Source organism: Numida meleagris, chromosome 19 (genome assembly GCF_002078875.1).
Source record: "Numida meleagris isolate 19003 breed g44 Domestic line chromosome 19, NumMel1.0, whole genome shotgun sequence".
NCBI classification, from domain to species: domain Eukaryota; kingdom Metazoa; phylum Chordata; class Aves; order Galliformes; family Numididae; genus Numida; species Numida meleagris.
The window spans coordinates 9,421,082-9,440,114 of NC_034427.1; the positions used below are offsets into that span (position 1 = coordinate 9,421,082).

At 49.6% G+C, this 19,033-nt stretch overlaps 1 protein-coding gene across 7 annotated transcripts in view; it reads left to right on the top strand.

Moving 5' to 3' along the window:
* The window catches only part of ZBTB46 (zinc finger and BTB domain containing 46), a 44,727-nt gene extending 26,194 nt beyond the window's left edge, over window positions 1-18,533 (top strand). For 2 of the 7 annotated variants that reach the window (XM_021417019.1, XM_021417017.1), the window contains exons 5-10: window positions 1,880-2,161; window positions 7,042-7,214; window positions 8,571-8,622; window positions 8,713-9,024; window positions 13,080-13,255; window positions 15,263-15,643. In XM_021417019.1, coding sequence (XP_021272694.1) covers window positions 1,880-2,161; window positions 7,042-7,214; window positions 8,571-8,622; window positions 8,713-9,024; window positions 13,080-13,255; window positions 15,263-15,643 — 1,376 coding nt within the window. Of the gene's footprint in view, window positions 1-1,879; window positions 2,162-7,041; window positions 7,215-8,570; window positions 8,623-8,712; window positions 9,025-13,079; window positions 13,256-15,262 lie in introns of those variants that run through there. The other 5 variants (XM_021417018.1, XM_021417020.1, XM_021417022.1 and 2 more) reach the window with 5 other exon arrangements.

Below are 19,033 nucleotides of genomic sequence, written 5' to 3' on the forward strand. Positions count from 1 at the left end.
TTTCTGAGGTTGGCACATGGATTTTACAGTTGTTTGCCCAGATTTAATGCTTTTTGCTGTCAGTTGCACTGTCACTTTTCTCCTCGATCTAGGAAAGCGGTTCATTGCGTTCCGTTCCCTTTGGATGCTGTTGGTACGTTGCATCACCTTGGTTTCCACCGCAGCCCTTCCCCACGAGCCACGTGCAGAGCTGCCTTTGCTCGTGGGCACTACAACTTTGTTTCAAAGCTGAAAACTACCTGAGGCTGAATTCCTTACGGTGACAGCCTTGATGCTGATGCACTGTAGTTGGTAGTAGGCTGCTGGCTTGGCTTTGCTTTTCTGATGCCTGGATTTGTGACAAGATCTGAGCTTATTTATCTTTCAAGCAGCGTCTCTTCCTTTTGAAAGGCAGTAGTGGTGCCCGCATGTGGTTTTCTGTACTCGGGCTTCCAGTGATCCTTTTTATCTTAGGTTTTGTGTGTAAATAGGAGCTTTCCAAGCTGATGTCAAAGTTTCAGGGATGCCTGGAGATGCCATCGCCAAAACTGCAAAAAGAGGCCCAGCGTTTGGCTTTTTTAAAACCAAATCAAGGAATTATTAATCCAAGTCAACGGACTCATAAAGCTTTTCTAAGGCTTCAAAGCTCTGAAAAGCAGGCTGGTGTAAGAGAATAACTACCAAATAATTAATTGCTAAGGAGACTAATGAGCTCAGCACTAATCCCATGGCAGCTCTGGGGCTGGGGGTGGGACGCGGGCACGGCCAAGGTGCTGCAGCACTAGGGGAGCGCGCTGCCCAGTGCTTGGTTCGTGTGCTTCTGCAGAACTCCAGGGAATGGTTAGATTGCTGGGCAGGGATGGATGCTTTTGATTCATGTAATTCTTTGGCTCGATCCCATTAAAAGGAGCTGCATCCCAGAGAGAAGCGGTTTCGGAGACTCGGGGACAGGAACTCGATGCGTTTTTGGGTTTGGGTGTACAGAGAGTATTTTGGTGCTTACGTCACTAAGTGGATATTTATTTTGCCTTAATGTGTATTTGATTAGGTTACTGCAGCTATAAATACTGGGAGCTCCAAAGCCTCTATTTCACTGCCTGCCTCTAATCTTGGCTTTTGAGGAGCATTTAATGCCTTGTTGTGGTTGCAATTAATCCGCGTGTGTTTTAGCAATTAGCGTCCATGCGCAGCCGGCGGCAGCACGTTGTGGCCGTGTCCATGGGCAGCTCTGGGATGGGACAGGAGGAGGGGAGGGGTCTGCTGCCCGTGGGGTTGGCAAACACCTGGAGGGGGCTCCTGTGGCTGTCCATGCTTCTGCTGGGATGTGTTCCCGTTTCAATGCACTTTGATTTACTTTTTTTCACCCTCTGCTGGAGCAGCTGTTGCGCTTTGAATTCTTGTAACTTCCCTTTATGTGGAAATGTTTGTTTGTAAAACAAACTTCATTATCTTGTAGGAGAAACGCATGTACCTGGTAACGGTGTGCTCGGTAGCAGAGGTAGTACAGAATATGTACCCATAAATAAAAATCAAAGCAGTGAATTCTTTGATTTGGCTAGGAGGTAATAATGCTGATAGAGTGTGATTAGAGAAACCAAACACAGGTGGAGGAAGGTGTTCTGCTTCTGCAGGTGCCAGGCAGAGGAACTGCAGTGTTTGAAGTGCTCCGTGAATGGGACAGCAGCTTTTTTTGTAGGTAGCTTTTTGGTTTGTGAACTACAGATACAGAAAAGAGTCACTTCACATTAAAAACCACGCTTCATCTGTTACAAGCTGTTCACTCCTGGTGTTCACTACTTTCAGTGGGGGAAGCAGTGGAAGGTCACAGTGTGGCTGGGGGTCACAGATGGACACGAGGTGTACCCAGTGCGTCCTGCTGATGGCATCTCTCCCTGCACAGGTGCTGACGTGACGGCGGCGGAGCCCAGCAGCTCGGACAGCCGGGTGGAGCGGCAGGACCCGTTTGCACACAGCGAGGAGCAGCTGCTGGGTGCTGGGGAGGGCAGCTACCTGCCGCAGCCCCCCCTGGACAGGGAGGATGCACTGCAAGCTGCCACCGTCGCCAACCTGCGCGCAGCACTCATGAGCAAGAACAGCTTGCTGTCGCTGAAGGCCGACGTGCTGGGCGATGACAGCTCCCTGCTCTTCGAGTACTTACCCAAAGGCACGCACTCTCTCTCTCGTAAGTTTGTGGGTTTGTGTTGTTTGTTTACTGGTGCTTGAAGTGGAAGCGTTGGTGAGAAGAAAAAGCAACACGGGTCACTGTCCTGTTTGTTACTGCTGTTGTGTTTGCATCCGGTACTGAGCTCTGCTTAATCGCACTTGCCATGAGATTTGGAAGCCTGTGTCTGGTATTGATCCAGCTTGAATGCTGACTGCTGACGCTGTGAGAGGAAGGCGCGTGGGGCGTGCATGGAGCTCCTGTTGTCAAACGTCTGTTGTTCTTGTTTGCAAAACCCTGGTTACCGACAAAGCACAAAGTGCTGGGGTCCTTCTGTAGCTGGAAATGGTTCGAATCCCAGACTGACTCATGTTGAGAGCAGAACGTTGCTCCTGTTCTCATAAAAGCAGCTCTGGTTTTGTAGATCATGCAGTCCTTACTTTCTGCTGTTTATGTCTGGACCTGTTAGCGATGAGCAGCCACTAATTGTTCTGTGACACTTGTGCAATGAGTGGCTCTCTGTGGGTGATTTGTTGGGGACAGCCTACTTGTACCAGTCTGTGCACAGTGCATCTCTCAGTGTACTTTCTGTATTCTCTTCGTTGCTATTGTAAAGTAGGTGGATTCTCTACTGCACAAGGAAAGAGAAGATATAAATGCTGTATTTTAATAATGCTTTCAGAAGATGGGATGTGACATAACACAGAGCGAGCTGTGAGTGCTTGAGTACTACCTGTTAGCTTCCAGCAGAAAAAGTGTTTTAATCTATACAGAGAAAATGGACCAATTAAATAGCATGAAAATTCACTTCAGATATGTGTTGTATTTTTACTTTCCTCAATGACAAAGAAAAAAACGGATAACTTCCAATGATTGCTTGTGTGTACGATAAAGGGAAAGAACTGGATGACATGATGTCAGCCTTGAAACCTCTTTTCCTTTACAGTGTCTGAATTTAGAAAGAAAATAAAGGTTTTGTACCTTACTGTGCGGTTTAAATGTCCTGGGGGGAATTGCTTATGCAAGGTTCCTGTTACTCCTGCAGTAGTTCAGTGACTGTCTCCAATTAAGCCAGATGCAGAAGGTTGCAGGTAGGCTGCTGCTGGGTGTGCTGTGGCAGCGGGCTGGTGGCTGGGTTGTGCAGAGCGTGGCTACTGTAGGGCTGCCCGTGGTGGGTGCGCGGTGCCAGGGGCTGTGATTGATGGCAGCTGGAATCGGTGGCTTCGTCTTCTGTCATGATGAAGTGGAACGGTAATGGGACCGCTCTCCATCCGTCACCTTGCTTTTGGTTGGAGCATTTTAGGTTTTCCTTAGAAGCTGAAGGGCTGCTTGGCTGAAAGATAAATGAGTACAAACCAGTCATAACTTTGGACGAGAAGTGAGAGATTTCCTCCCCAGCTGAGGAGTGGGGTGCTGCAGAAACTGGCTAGGCAGGAGACCAGCTGGGTCTGCAGCAAAGCTGGATGGGTTTAAAAGTGGGGGGAATCCCAATGGACTCAGGAGGGTCCCCTCCACTCTGTGTGTTCCAGTCCCTTTATTGGTACTTGGATTCCATTGACCTCAGCTTTAATTATCTCATCTTTCTGCAAGTGAATTGCTTAAGACAAAGAGATGAACTGCTGGCTGTGTCTGCAGCTCTGTGGCAGCAAGTCGATACGGCTGTGGCTGGTTCAGGGCATTTTTTTTAATTTTTTTTTAACATTATTCAGGTCGCAGACATCTACTTATTTTAATTGAAGATGTTCTGATACCACTGGCTTGTTTTTAAGTGGCCATTGAGTACAATATGACACTAAAGCAAATGATAAGAGCATAGGGATCCTAAAACACAGTCTGGGTTGGTGCTTGTTTTGTGAGTGTTTCTGATGCTTTTTGTCAAACACAATTTGAGGATATTGAGTCATATGGGTTGTACCCTCCCCCCAAAAAAGGGAGGGGCAGCAGGAGCACAACGAACGAGATTCTTTTTTTAAATACCTGAACCAGCACCGTGTGTGGCCGTCTTCATCTGTCTGATTGGAAAAGCAAGCACACCAATCTGCAGAACTTTTAAGTGATTAATCTCTCCTGAGTTTAAAAAATGTATTTCTGATCGTACCAGCTCTCGCTGCGTTGTCTTTGTGTTTTCCTACGCGCTGACGCAGTGAGGAGCTGACTCACACAGTGGCTTGAACACTGGTTTTTCTTTTCTGGAGGAACAGCCTCGGTTGTGGTGCAGAGCCAGAGGAGCACACATTGCACATGGGCCGCTCCTGGGGGGACATAAATCTCAAAGTTACTCCATTCATTTCAAGTTTGAATTTTACTTCCACGCGGTTCACACTGCTGTAAAAGTTAATAGAGGATATCCCAAGGTTTTCGTTTTACCCGTGTTCGTTCTTTCCTAATTCACTGTATATTGTTCCGATATATGAGGTGTGAAATGACTTAACGTTCAGTAAATGGAAAATGAGGCACAGGATGTGGGGAGCGATTTTGTCTGCATCTAAAGGAGCGTCACTGTACTGCCGTGGTACAGTCAGTCTGAAGTACAGCATTTCTGAAGTCAGCTGGCTCAAACTCACTTAAAAGCAGAAGGGAAGGTTCCTGTATCTTGTTGTCCAGGTGGCATGGATGGGTCGTTGGCTGGCTGGGTGACTGGGTAAATGACTGGGTGGCTGGATAGATGGCTGGGTGGCTGGTTGGCTGGCTGGGTGGCTGGTTGGATGGCTGAGTGGCTCTCAGTGTTTGCTACGTTCATGGCACATGCTTGAGATTGACTGCTACTGTGTGGTCACAAAACTGAATGTAGAGGTTTTGGAAGAAGGAGTACACATCAGTTATTCATGGACAGCACCGATGTCGTCTTGGCTCTTGCTAGTTACCAAACCTGCACGGCTTGGTTTAGGGCTGTTCTGATGAGATGGAAGAGGTTCAGCTTTCCCCTTCTTTACATGGTTTTGGGGCTGTTGGTTATTCTTTGCAATTTTCCAGCTTCAGCGGTGCTGGAGCTCGTTGGTGGGACAGTGCTGAACTTTGGTAGCATTGTTACGTGTAGTTACACCACGGCTGCAAAATTCTCAAAGGCTTTAGTTGGATGCTTCTAGATGTTTTTGCCAAGCATAATCCAAAGAATGAGAATTTTAATACACATGAGGGAATAAGTTGGTTAATTTACATCTTTGTTTTCTCCGTATTCTTAGTTCTGTTTTTTTTTTCTTTTGAAAGGGAGCGTTTTGGATTGGGGGTGGTTGGGTTGGACTGCCCCAAGGAGCAGCTCCCACCCTCCAGAGCAGCTCATTGCACGCTGCTTTATGGGTCTAAGTTTGGCTTTTCCTGTTTACCCTCTTGCAACTGAAACTGTTTATAGAAGCAATTCCTATGGAGCTTGTTGTCCGAGCGATTGCATGGCACACAGAGCCCTTTTCTTTTGGGCAAACCAGCTAATGCTTTATTTTTAGTTAGCAGTTCATTGGAGCCAATAATTTTTACTTGCACGACGTGTTAAAGGAATACATTTTGCACAGCGGTCAGTTGCCCAAATGGGAATTAAAGGTATTCAGTTTGGTGTGGAATTTTAGTACGAGGGAAAACAAGATGTAGGAGAGAATGGGTGTAATTGTAGATGAGATGTGATAACCTTTCCTTTCTGTTTCCCACAGCAGCATGCTGTCCAGCTGCCAGGGAACGCTGTGCTCACATAGTGCTGCTAACCCAGCGCATCCCCGTGCAGAGCTGGCGAAAGGGCAGCGCTTCATTCCCGATTTTAAAAGTGAAAATACTTTTCATTGAAACTTAACGAGTGCAAATTTATAAGGGAAAATGGTTTCTCACCGTCCTGGTCAGGATGGGACAAAACAAATTCAGTTCTCACGTACAAAGGGTGGCTCGTTCCTAGGGGTTTCTCCTCTTGTCTTATTTGTGTTAGTTAAACCCAAATAAACATCAGTGATTGTTTAAAAAATCACACTGGTGCAGTTGCGTTGTGCTGTTTGAGAGCTGATTTAAAAAAAATAATAAAGTCAAGTTTGGGATTGTTCAGATTTAGAAACCTTTGTGCAGTTTTACTTGAATGCCACGTTGTGACCCAGATGAGTGCACTGTGCTGAGCACAGCGTCAGCTCTGTTGTTCATCGCTGCATTAAGGAGTGGGGCTCTTGTGTGCACAAAAGTTCTGTCCGTACGCTTCCGTGTTAGAAATGGAAAGCCTTTAGGGTACAGTGCTTTAAATATGAATTTACCTCTTTGCAGTGTTGGCTTCTGACTTTGCCTACTTGCTCGTCCAAAAAAATAATAATAAAATAAGACCTGCCCAACGCGTCATTGCAGTGGTACAGTCAAGGTGCTGGCTACTGGTCAGCTAGTTGTGATGCACACCGGTCTTGGCTATACAGTCCTCATTTCTGTGTGGGTTTCTCACTGTCAGTGCAGCTTTGGGGATGCTGCGTGCCGTTGGCTGCCGCTGCGGGACAGCGGGCGGCTGTGCTCTGCTTCCATCACACCAGCAACGGTTCCGTGCTCAACTGCAGCAGGATTTTGGAACGTAACAACTGTCGGGTGTGATTGAACCGCTTTGTACGACTGTTGGGACTTCCTGCTTGCTAGAGATAGCGTCAAAGCCGCATAGATATCTATATTTTTCTGTCTTTTGTAAAGCACTTTGAGATCAAGGCTGTGTTAAATAAGATGCTAAGCTCAGATTTCGACCTCCAAAGCTCCAGCATCCATTTCCAAGAAACCTCAGTTACACCCGCCCTTGTGTGTGCATTCTGCGAAGCTCCCAGTGCCGTGTTGGCAGCGGTGCTCCCCGAGAGCTGCACCCGTCCCATAGCGGAGCCCCCAGTGCCAGGAGGTCTCTGCCCGTCCCCGCTCTGAGCTGGTGCTGGTGCACGCGGGTGAGATTCGTTTCCTGTGTTCCCCAGGGCCTGGCACCAACTGGAGTCGTTCCAGGGGCGAATGTGATGGCAAAGTGGAAGCTGCGTCCCCCCCGCTGCCTGCAGCACACCTTGCCACTCAGAGCCCCCCCGCCAGCTGCTCCTCTGGTGACATGTCACCAGAAGCCACCGCGAAAGGAGAGCTGCCCTCCTCTACCCAGGTAAGATCACGGGGAGAAAGGCAAAGGTGTCAACTGAATCCAGTTACCCCCAGTCAGGAGTACTTTGAAAGACCGTGTCATAGAATCACAGAATCATGAAGGTTGGAGAAGAGCTCTAAGACGCCCAGGTCCAACCCCAACCCATCCCACCATGCCCACTGGTCATGTCCCTAAGTACCACATCTCCACGATACTTGAACGCCTCCAGGGATGGTGACCCTGGCCTCTTAGATCATTGCAAGAAGCCAGTATACCACCAATATCTTAGATTCAATCTATTAGCTGTTCTAAACAAACACAGGTCATCTTAAAACTAGAGATCTGCTGGGGTCAGAACTATTGCTGCCCTTATATCCCCTCTTCTACCTAACCACAGTGTGCATTCAAAAAACTATTCATATTTTCAAGGAACACTTTTCCATTAATAATGGCATAAAGGTAGCTGAGCTCCCAGCTCTCTGCTGCCCATTTCTGGTGGCTTGAACATGGGCTTCTTGCAATGATCTGAATACACTTAGAAGCAAATTGGTGTAGGATAACAGAATAGTTGAGTTGGAAGGATCCTTAAAGATTGTAGAACCACATTATGGTTGGGTTGGAAGGGCCCTTACAGCCCTCTCAACCCCTGCGTGGGCAGGTTGCCCCCCACCGGCTCAGGCTGCCCAGGGCTCCATGCTCCGGCCTCGGGCCCCTCCAGGGATGGGGCACCTGTGCCTTTCTGAAGCATCTCCCATTCTCTGTAGTTTGCCACTACCCACACGGTGGCAGCCCGGCTTTTCCCATGCAGAGCAGAGCGCAGGAGCTGGGGGTTCAGCCTGCGGCCCTGCCACATGGCCCCGTGCCGGGCCACCATCTGCCACACTGCAAACGGGGAAAAAAAGCAGCTTTTATTTATAACACGGATTAGCAACGCCAGGGAGCGTTGCATAAAGGGAGACGAGTTTTGTCTGGGCCTTGCTATGTGGACGCACCCTGGCTGCGTGGGGCGAAGGGAGAGTTTTCCACTTCTTTTGTGTTTGGTGGAAATGTGCCCCGGGTCTGCCTCTAGCCTGAATGGGAGCTACAGGTACTGAAGGACACCGAGAACTCAGTTACCTCTTGAAAGTGGCACGTTGGTGGCTGCCCTCACCAGCAGCCCCACAGAGCACTGCCTGGCGACCTCGCTGCGACAAAGGGAGCTTTGTACGGGCGGCGGTGCGGGCAGGACAAGTGGTGAGCTGTGAGCACGGGGCCCGATCACATCGCGGAATCACAGAACAGCCTTACAGACCATCTCGTGCCATCCGGCCGGGGCTGAGCGCTGAGGATGGGTGCTTTGTGGACGTGCCGTAACCTGAGCATGCTTTCCGTTCGCAGGCCGCTTACGATGGCTTTCTGGCACTTTGGCCCTTTGATAACTCCGACTCCGGTAAGTAGGGAGTAGAAGCGCTTTAGAAATGACCATTATTTTAACCCAACAGCAGTGATTTGTACACGTGGGTGTCTGTTTCTATTTCAGACTCGTGTTTGAGGTCGGAAGACACGGACGTAACCCACAGCGGCCTGTTCCCAGACCCGGCCCTGCCCAAGGGACTGACCTGCGGCTTCTGCAGGAGGGTCTTTGAGCGCGCCGAGGAGCTGCAGGAGCACGTCCACGGGCACATCCACCAGCACGAGGCCGCCCTCTCCCTGCTGCTCCCCCTGGATGCCCGCATACGGCCCGGCCTGCTGGGCACCGTGCCTCCCAGCCGCTTCCAGTGCGCCCAGTGCCCTGCCAGCTTCACGCTCAAGTCCAACATGGACCGCCACGAGAAGACCATCCACTTCAACTGTAAGAAGATGCAGTGTCCTAGCTGCGCCAAGCCATTTCGTGACAAGACAGACTTAACCCGGCTCCTTGAGTCTGTGCACTCGAACGAGCGCGCTTTTGTGTGTCTCCTCTGTGGCAAGGGCTTTGGCACACAGAAGAACCTCGCTCCCCATGCCAAGGTGTGCTGCCCGGCCGCCGTGTGTGCTGGGCCTTGCTCCTGAGCTAGGAAAACAAATGGTTTCCTTACAACAGGTGTAAGGTCGTAGAGTAATTCCCCAGAACCGATCAGGTTGGGTGCTGGTTCCAGACACGGTGTCACTGCACTGTGGTGCGGGTTTGGTGTGCATATAACCTTGGTCAGTCCACACTGTGGCACTTGGGGTGTCTTAGTGGTGTGATATCCTGTGTACTTATCTTAAACTTTATGCATCAGTGGATCTCAAAGTGCTTTATAAAAGAAGTGGTGATGCTTTCCTGTGAAAATAACATCCCTAAGCCTGTGAGCATGTTAGCAGTGGAATTAATGGCAAAGTTCAGTGTTCTGTGTTCTGGTCCCATGCTCTGTCCCTGGTACAATTTGAGCGTTTCAGGGTTTTTCAGCTTGAAATGAGGAGCTGTGGGAGCGTGGGGCTGCTCAGCACTGTGAGGTGTTATCAGGTCTGGGGTTCTGCTTCACCTGAGGGAGAGGGGAAATACTATCTGAGGCTTGAAAATTACCACAACATTGGTATATTTTAATACTTGATATAATTGGTATAATTTAATACTCGGTATTATTCTTAGTTCTTAGAAAATATACCGGGGTATATATGGAACTTTCTGGGGTGCAAATTTTCCAGCTAATTTTTTTAATATAATTTATGTTAGCCAAGATGAATGTAAGCTTTGGAACTTGAAAAGAGGAGGATCTGTGTAGAAGGTGCAAGCAGTGGTGCACATAGAAAATCAGGAGTGGTTGTTAGTGGAAGGTAGAAATCCTACTGTAACTCATGTTTTGTTACATGAAATGATTTATTAAAAAAAAAAAAGTGAAATATCTCTTGCCATACATTTACTTGCAAAACCAGATTATAGCAACTGTTAAATGAAAGCAGCATAGTTGAGTGCAGTTGTTCTCATCAGCTTCTTTGGTCCTGGGTCTTGTTCCTAGTGTGCTGGCTTTCCTTGTTCCTGCTGTCAGCTTGTTGATTGCCTCGTGGTTTACTTTGCTCTTCAGTAAGCAGCAAGGTGAGGTGGGGGAAAGCTGAGCGAGAGGAGAAAGCTGTGGCCAAAATGGATCTCACCTGGAAACGTGGGAGCAGAGCAGCACAGCGGGACTGTGCATCAGCACAGTGATGGCAGTGAGAGTTTTGTTCACGTGGGGATAGTGGCATTTCGTGCTGGTTCTTTGTGTGTGTGTGAATGTTATCCCATTGTAAGAACCATCACAAGTCTGATGTGTCCAAGGGACAAAAGGTGGTGTTGGAAACCCCATCGCAGTGCCCGTGGATGTGATGTGACACGTGTGCTCCTGATAGATGATGTCTAATTGTCCAGTAGAGAGTTTCTCAATTAAAAATATCAGCAGAATCAACTATTCGTACGCTGTAACTGATAAACCTCAAACTGTGTATGAAAGCCCTCACAGATTTTCTGAGAGCTTCATTCAGCACAGGGCTGTTTCCTTGCAGTCAGCCAGCTCTTTGGCTCCAGCAGCAGTTTCAGTGGTGTATCACTTTGCCCTCCTGCCTTCAGCATGGAGGTCTCCCGTAAGCTATCACATTGTGTTTGCATAGAAAACAGTGTGAACTCTTCCGATATGTTTTTTTTTTTTTTTTTTCCAGCATTGCTGTTATTTTTCAGGTGTTTTTTTTTTTTTTTTTTTTCCAGCATTGCTGTTATTTTTCAGGTGTGGAAAAAGATCCAAAAACTAAATACGTGACTATTTGGTGAAAATTAGTTCAGTAAAACTAAGGCTGCCCAAGAGCAGTGATGCAGTGGCACAGGCTGCCCAGGGGGGTGGTGGGGTCACCATCCCTGGAGATGTTCCAGGGCTGTGGAGATGTGGCACTGAGGGACGTGGGCAGTGGGCACGGTGGGGTGGGTTTGTTTGAACTTGGGGATCTCTGAGCTCTTTTCTAACCTCAGTGATTCTGTGATTCCATGACACTGCTGTGGTTGCACAACCAAGCTGTGTGAGTCCAGGACAGCTGTGAGAGCAGCGTGCTGGCAATGTGGGCTGGCACCTGAGCCTTGCAGCTGCCTTGTAAGCTTTTGTGGTAGCTCAGCCATAAACTGGATGATTGGTATTCGTGGCAAACCCCGGAGGGCATCTGGTCATTGAGGTACAGCCTGGTGGTGGAGGATGTCGAGGACTTTGCAGCATTCCCTTCTTCAAACCGCTTGGCTGCATAATCCTGGCCCTGCTTGCAGGTACCTCTGGGTTGGTTCTTTCTGAAGTGGGGTAAAGCAGGCTGCTCGGGTGTACCAGCAGGGTGTGCCGTGCCGTGCCGTGGAGCAGAGTGAGGAGCGCACATTGTGTCCTGTGCTGCCTCTGCTCTATCAGCTTACAGCCACCTCCCCCGTCTGGACTCCCAGGTAACAGTTTTATAGTGATCCTGGGGAGTACACGTTTTTGTGGCTGTTGCTAATGCTTGAACGGTTACAAGATCAGACTGGAAACATATCTGTCACAGATAGCTTTGTGCCATCGCTGTGAGCCTTCCCTCTGACTTCTCCTGCAGGAGAAAGTGTGCTCCTTGCCTCTGGTTATTACACAAACTGTGTCAAATCCATTGTAGGACAGAGCATCTCAGCGAGCACCCGAACACGCTGCCGAGTGCTCCGTGTGTTATGTGCCTGTAGAGCAGGTCTGGTGCTCACCTTGCTCCCTTAGCTTTCCTACACAGATTGTCACTTACAAAAATCCCTTGGCATACATGATACAGTGTTCTTACGATGACGAACTAGAATTTGCTTTCTTTTTTTTTTGTCTTCCTTGTTATGTCAACAATAGACTGCTTTGAGAAATGGTGATCATTAGGACAAAAATGGGTGAAAATTAACATATTAATAGGAGGCAATAGCATCGTAAGAATTTTAGAGATTTAAAGGCATATCCGTGTGGATGGTCGTTCCCAAATTTATAGTGGGTGGATGTCCTCGGGAAATAGCAAACACTCTGTTTCCACCTGCTGCATTTTGCATATTGCACTTTCATTGTGTTTGGAGGAGGAAATACCAACACAGCTGCTGTGTGCATTCTGCTGGCAAATTGGACCCCTGGGCTGTCAGTGCTGGATGCGTCCCCCGAGCCTGCTGTCTGTGCACTCCTAAGGAGATGACAAGAAGGAAAGAATCAACAATGTCAGAATGACTTCAAATAAAATTTCATCATTTTCCAGTTCATCATTATGTGATTTGGGGGGAAAAAAAAAAGACCATCCAAGCCTTAGACACGTAGAGCTGGCTTGTAAGGAGGCTCGCCAAGGCCACGCTGTAGTTTGGCATGATGCGTTCCTCTGTATTTCTCTCTCTTGCACAGTAGTAGCACTAGTTGCAAGCTGGATAATGGTGCATACGTTTGTTCTGACTTCTTGTTTCTGCTGGATAAACTGTAGTCATTGCACTTCCACTGAGATAGTGCTAGAGCATGCGCAGGGGGCTTGCCTGCATACCCCAAATACCAGCACAGCGTGGTGCTGTCAGAGCTGCAGCTGGGATCTGCTGGCCAGTGCTCTGCAAACAGGTGTTGGAGTTTTAGATACCGGTATTTAGGATGATTCCCTGCAGTAAATCAGAATTGCAGCAGGCTGCCAGCCCGCTCTGTTGGCTCCTTAACCAGCATTAGGGGGTGTGTGTTTGGCTGCTCAGTGTTTGCATTCTGGCTTGTTCAAAAGCTGCTCTGATGAGGGCACTCAAAGCCCTTAGTTACAATGATACGGTGTAAGGACGTGGGTTTAGAAAATGGCAGGTGGTGAAGAGGTGAGAGTGTGATTTCACAGTGATGTGATCTAACAGGGAAATGCTGAACCAGAACACTGACCACGAGGGGACGTTCTGAAAGTAATCTGTTCGTTTCTCTTGCTCTCTTACAGTCAACGAGTTCACTGTGATCAGGAAGAAATTCAAGTGCCCCTACTGCAGCTTCTCTGCCATGCATCAGTGCATCCTGAAGAGACACATGCGGTCCCACACGGGAGAGCGGCCTTACCCCTGCGAGATCTGTGGGAAGAAGTTCACGCGCCGGGAGCACATGAAGCGGCACACGCTGGTAAGGGCTGGGGGCTGTGTTCAGCATAAGGATCACAGTCATAGAACTGGAGGGGTTGGAAGGGACCTCTGGACATCATCTAAAGCAGGTTCCCTAGGGCAGTTGGCACAGGAGAGCTCCCTTGCTGCCCATGCTCATTGTAATACAAGCCAGAGTGCCATTGGCCTTGTTGGCCACCAGGGCACACTGCTGGCTCATGGTCAACCGCTGGTCAACTGCTGGCCACCAAGGACCCTTGGGTCCTTCTCTGCAGTGCTCCTTCCCAGCAGCTCAGCCCCTAACCTGTACTGATTATATACTTCAGGAGTGGAATTGAGGCGATCTGCAAATGAAGTTAGGTCTCCATTTCTTCTGCTGGAATCATTCTAGGTCCTTGACTTGGTGCATGGAGCTTGCAGGTCAGGTTCTCTTTATTATACATGTGGGGAGATGAAAACAGAATGAGAATGTTTGTGAATCCATACAGAAGAGGAGTTTCTATCCAAATCTCTCCCTCAGTCCACCTGTGTGTTAGGGAATTAAGCTCGGTTAGAGAATACCAGCTGGGTACAAATTTTTAGTACCAGGAAGAACTCCTGGAAAAAAAGAGGTGCAGTGCTGACAGAGTAGCACTTTGTTTTCATTCCAAACAGCCATAAATGACTCGAGGTGTGCACTGGAGAAAAAAAGACATTTCCTTTGTTTAAGTTTGCTGGTTTTTTTTTGTTTGCTTGTTTGTTCTGGGGGGCACACTACCAAGTTTAATTCTGTTTGGATTTGGATGGGAGGTATTTCCCCATGGGGTGTTGCAGTGAGACTCGAGGAAAGTGTCAGTTCTGCTGTCCAACCGGTGCTCCTTTTGAAAGGGAAAGTGAAAAGGGGCATTTTCTTATTCTGTGGATTAAATCCAAATGGCACCAAGGTCTTCATCTACCATAGGGGTAGTGCAAGCTTTCTGAAACGCTTGTGGCAAGGTGCAGATCTGGGATCGTGTGCTTTGTTGGCCTGGTAATCTTATTTCCATTACGTGTGGCATCCTGGGCACAATTGTCAGTTCTCTGGTAAATCTACAGAGATGAATGCTGATACGCATCAAGGGAAAATGCACTATAAAAATAACATAGAAGAAGGAAACAGGTTTAGCACACAAAAAAAACTTTCTTTTCTTTCAGTTCCTCAATTGAGAACCAAAGACAAAAGGGGCTATTTTAGTTTCGTGTTTAGCTCACATCAAAAAGAATATTTTTGTAGCCTTCATATAAAACGTAAATTCAACAGCAGTGTCTGTTTTCTTTGAGTCAGATGGTCGAAGTAAACACGGGGTTTTCTTCCTGAAGTCTTTGCATCTCGGATGGTGCCTCTGTGTGGTCACAGGGTGTAAGCGGTGCTTCCCGGCTGCAGCAGCAGGCGGTGTCCAGCAGGCAGTGCTGCCCGGAGGCATCCAGCTCTGGTTCGAGGTGATGGCTCCGTGTGTGCTGAGCTTCCTTCCTGCTCTGCTGCAGCATCGCGAGTGGCCGCGAGCTGGAAGTTCCTCTCAAATATTCCTAGTTCGATCAAAGGCATTTTCAAAAGGATTTTGAGAAATAGATGATGTGATAGTGATAGGACAAGGGGGGGGAATGACTTTAAGCTAAGAGAGGGGAGATTTAGCTCAGATGTTAGGTGGAAATTCTGTATTCGAAGGGCAGCGAGGCCCTGGCACAGAACTGTGGGTGCCCCATCCCAGGAGGTGCCCACGGCTGTGGATGCGCCCTGTGCAGCCTGGTCTATGGTCCCTTGCTGTGTGTGTCCCTGTCCATGGTAGCGGTTGGAGCTGGGTGGGCTTTAAGGTCCCTTGCAACCCAACCGTTCTGTGATTACATGATTTCCCATTGTATTACAGTGTTTTACAGAGTTGAATTAACTGTGATGCGTTTAAGCTGCGCGACGAAAGCCGTGGTGGGCTTGGTTGGCAGAAGGGCAGCTGAGCAACCCTCGTGCAGCCCTCGCTCCAGCTCCGTTAACCTTTCTGCTCGTCCCCTTTCCCAGGTGCACAGCAAGGACAAGAAGTACGTCTGCAAGGTGTGCAACCGGGTGTTCATGTCCGCAGCCAGCGTGGGCATCAAGCACGGCTCCCGCCGGCACGGCGTCTGCGCCGACTGCTCAGGGCGCGGCATGGCCGGGCACCTGGAGCCCAGCGGGGCCGAGGGGTCCCCCGAGGAGCTGTACCCCGGCGAGGGCCCGTACATGGAAGACCCAGATGACATCAAGGTGGAGGGAGACGAGGAGATGGGAGACGACGACGACATCAAGTGGAAGGATGACGTAGGCATGGCGCACGATGACGTGATTTTGGATGACGACAAAGACGTCGACTCCTCGCAGGAGAACTCTGGGGAGAACGACAAGGATTTTGCCTGGATTTCGTAGGGATCCTTTCGTCACGTTCTGTTGTTTGTAGGGGGAGGGAGGGCGGGGGAGGAAGGAGTATGTTGGAAAAACTACATAGCCTTGTTGTCGTCCACGTGTGCAAAATCATTTGTGTTTTCTAAATGAGTCCTACTCTGTTCCACTCGGATGTGTGTTAGCAACACGGCCTCGCCGCCCTCTCTTCCTCCTTGATCCTGCATGGGGGTCCTGTGGGCACGTGCCCCGTCCCACTCTGCGTTGAGCTCTGGGAGATGCTGTGTCCGAAGCAGGTTTTGGCTGGTGGTTGTTTTTAACACCTTTTCTGTGTTACAAAATCCCAGCGGCAGTGGAATTGCAAACTGAAGGCGGTGGGAACGAATGGGTGCACGTTTCCGAGGGCTTCCCCTCATGACGCAGGCCTTGTGCAAGTTATTTCAAGAGGGTTTTTATTCTTTTTTTACCGAGCCAAATAGATCAAAAGGCAAGTGGGATTGCAGCCTTACAATTCTTGTCATAAAAGTAGATTTTTAGCTTCCGAAAGAATCACCATCAAAAAAAAAAAGATCACGGCATCTCTAGGACCCAGTGGCGTCGTACCCGTGTCCTGTCTTCCAGCCTCGCGTCTCCGTGCCCGCCGATGGGCACTGGCATTTTCACAAACTCTTTGCTATAAGGACACAGGGAATTGTCTGCCTGTCGGCATTTTCCACAGATATTTTCACTTTTCTCCCTTTGCTCAGCTGCCTTTCTCACAAATATATGCAAACGGTAGGAAAAGCGAGACCTTTAGGATGAACTGTGAAACACGGGAAAACCGAGGTGAGGAAACCCAAAGTCCCACGGGGCTCTCACCTGGGTGGATTTCTGTCCATCCTTGGTAGGTGTGAAAGCTATGAAGGAAACCTTCAGTCTCAGCTGCACTGGTTTCATGTAAATTTGCAAATAAAATGTTTTTATGAGAACCAGGTTTCTCTCCTGGCGTGTCTCGGAAAGGTTTGGGTGGCTCCAAGTGGTCGGATGCTCCTTGCCCATATCGAGCACCGCTGCCTTCTTCCAACCCCAAGGGAATGACGCCGCCGTGCACTGGAGGGGTCTTGTTGGCGAGCAGAAGTCCGTGTTACCTTTCACCTCTTTGCTTCTGGTGCTTTTTTTTTTAAGAAAAGAAAAAAAACAAGGCAAAAAAAAAAAACAAAACCCAACCCAACGAAGCTGAAGACCTCACTCTTTCCTCGCTACGGAGCAATTTTCTACGCTGTCTGCGATGACGCTCTTGGAAACCTGCCCCAAAGGACAACCTGATGCCGAAAGCCAAATGCTGCTGGTGCTATTTATTATTCTCCGATGGTGGGAAAGGCCATGGTGGTGGGGAGGGAGGTTCTTGCAGGTGTCGGTTGCAATGGAAGCATGGTTCCGCCCAGCGAGAAAATAGGGTGAGCGGTGCCATCCGCCCGCAACCCTCGGGGTGGGAGCTGCCGTCTCTGTGTGTTTCTATTGGCATTGGTGCGTGCTGGGAACTGGGAGTGCCCATCCCCGTGTGCACAGGGGCTGCCGTGGTGGGGTCACTTGGGAACGTTCTCATGGAGCTGGGCAAATGCCTGTCTTGCATTGTAGCTCCGTGCCGAGCCCTGCGGCCGTGTTGGAGCGGACGAAAGCAATCCCCGTGTTCTACCACCGCCCTCGAGGCCCCAAAGCTGCCCCAGCCCCGTGCCCACGCGGTGCCCGGCTCCCACGGATCTCTATTTATTGTCGGCCCTGTACGTAGGAGGGGCCCTCGCCGCCCTCACTTCTGTGTAGACAAATGCATACAGTACTTGCAGATAGCTGTAGCCTTGCTTTCCTATGTCAAGTCTATTTAAAAAACAGAACCTTCACGCCCGACCCCTCGCCCCTTTGTTTCTGTGACATTCCATCCCACCCCGCTCCCGTCCCGCAGCTCTCTGCTGTGCACCACGAGAGCAGGGAGCACCCCCAGCCCGGGGTGACCTCAGCTTCACTTCATCTTTGCAATCGTTTTCCATTTTTCTTTCCTTTTCGGACGTGGAGCCCAACGTCCTCCAGCAGCGCCACGTGGGCGCGCTCTTCCGAGCTGAGGATGCAAAAGAAGAGGTTAAAAATTAATTAAAAAAAAAAAAAAAAAAAAGGAAACTCCACAGGAAAGCCAACCCTGGGTGTCAGCACTGCGGTGCAGCACCGCTTCTGTGTGGCTGGCGCGCTCCAAGCAGAGCCCTCTGATCCAGGGCAAGCGCCAGAGTTAGGAAGGAAACCCCATGCAAGTGCGAAAACTGGAATCTCTCTGCAACGTGATGGGAGAGGGAACCTCATTTCAGCTCATCCCGGGAGCTGTGCGACTCCTACAGAAGCCATAGGGAGCGGTTCGCCGTGCGCCTCGGTTGCCCTGCGGGCTGTTTTGGGTTCCTGCCTTTATTTTGAGTCCTGCGTAGTGCGAGTGCTGTGTGTATGCTCCCATATATATCTATTTATTTTTCAACGTGCTTTAAACCCGTCTGCAGAAATAAAGCTGAACAAAAAAAAAAAAAAAAAAAAAAAAAAAAAAGAGGACAGCGTTCGAAAACGATTGATGATTCTTCTTTCTTTCTGCCGGGATTACTCTCTTATTATACTGACTTGATAATAACGATGATAAAAACCTGTGTTTGTATCCAAGATGTGTTTCATATTTGGGGGGGAGGAGAGGAGCTGTTGGTCTCAGAGGTCAGCGGAGGGCACGGCCGCGCGGTGCTGGTTCCCTGTCCGTGTAGTTCAGGTAGCAGGACCTGCCCTTGGCGGCGGCCTCACGTGTGTGTGTGCCCGGAGCCGTGCCCTTCGACTGTCAGTACTTTGTGACGGGACGTAGCGTAGACGTACTGGCAAAACCCAACCCGTTTCAATAAACTGGGCAAATTGCTGCTAACGTTTCGCCTGATTTTTCTGTGCTCTCCTCCAGCTGCGCTCGCTCCCAGGCTGCAGCCACTGGGGCTGCACTGCAGCTGGGGGCAGGGACACGGGACAACGCTGTCCCCAGCCCTTCCCCCACCTCCATCCTGCAGGACGGGGCAGGATCCCGCTGCTGGGGGTGATGCCATCGCAAGGGGCTGCTCCAGGATTCCCCCAACCCCCACCCACCCAATCCCCGACACCACAACCCCACGTCACGCAGGTCAGCATCACCTCGAAAAAAAGAAAAAAAAAAGAATCCAAATCTTTTTATTTTTCTCATGGATCCGACCCGTCCCAGCACCTCCCCAACCCCATTCCGGGGGCACCCAACGTGGGGACCTCCCCCCACTCCAGGCAAAGGGGAGTGGGACTGCGCCTGGGGAGGGGACACGGGGACAGGGAGGGGACAGGAGAGGGGTGAAGACCAAAAAGCCCCAAAAAAGTCCCCTGGGCTGGAGGCGTTGCAGCCCAGAA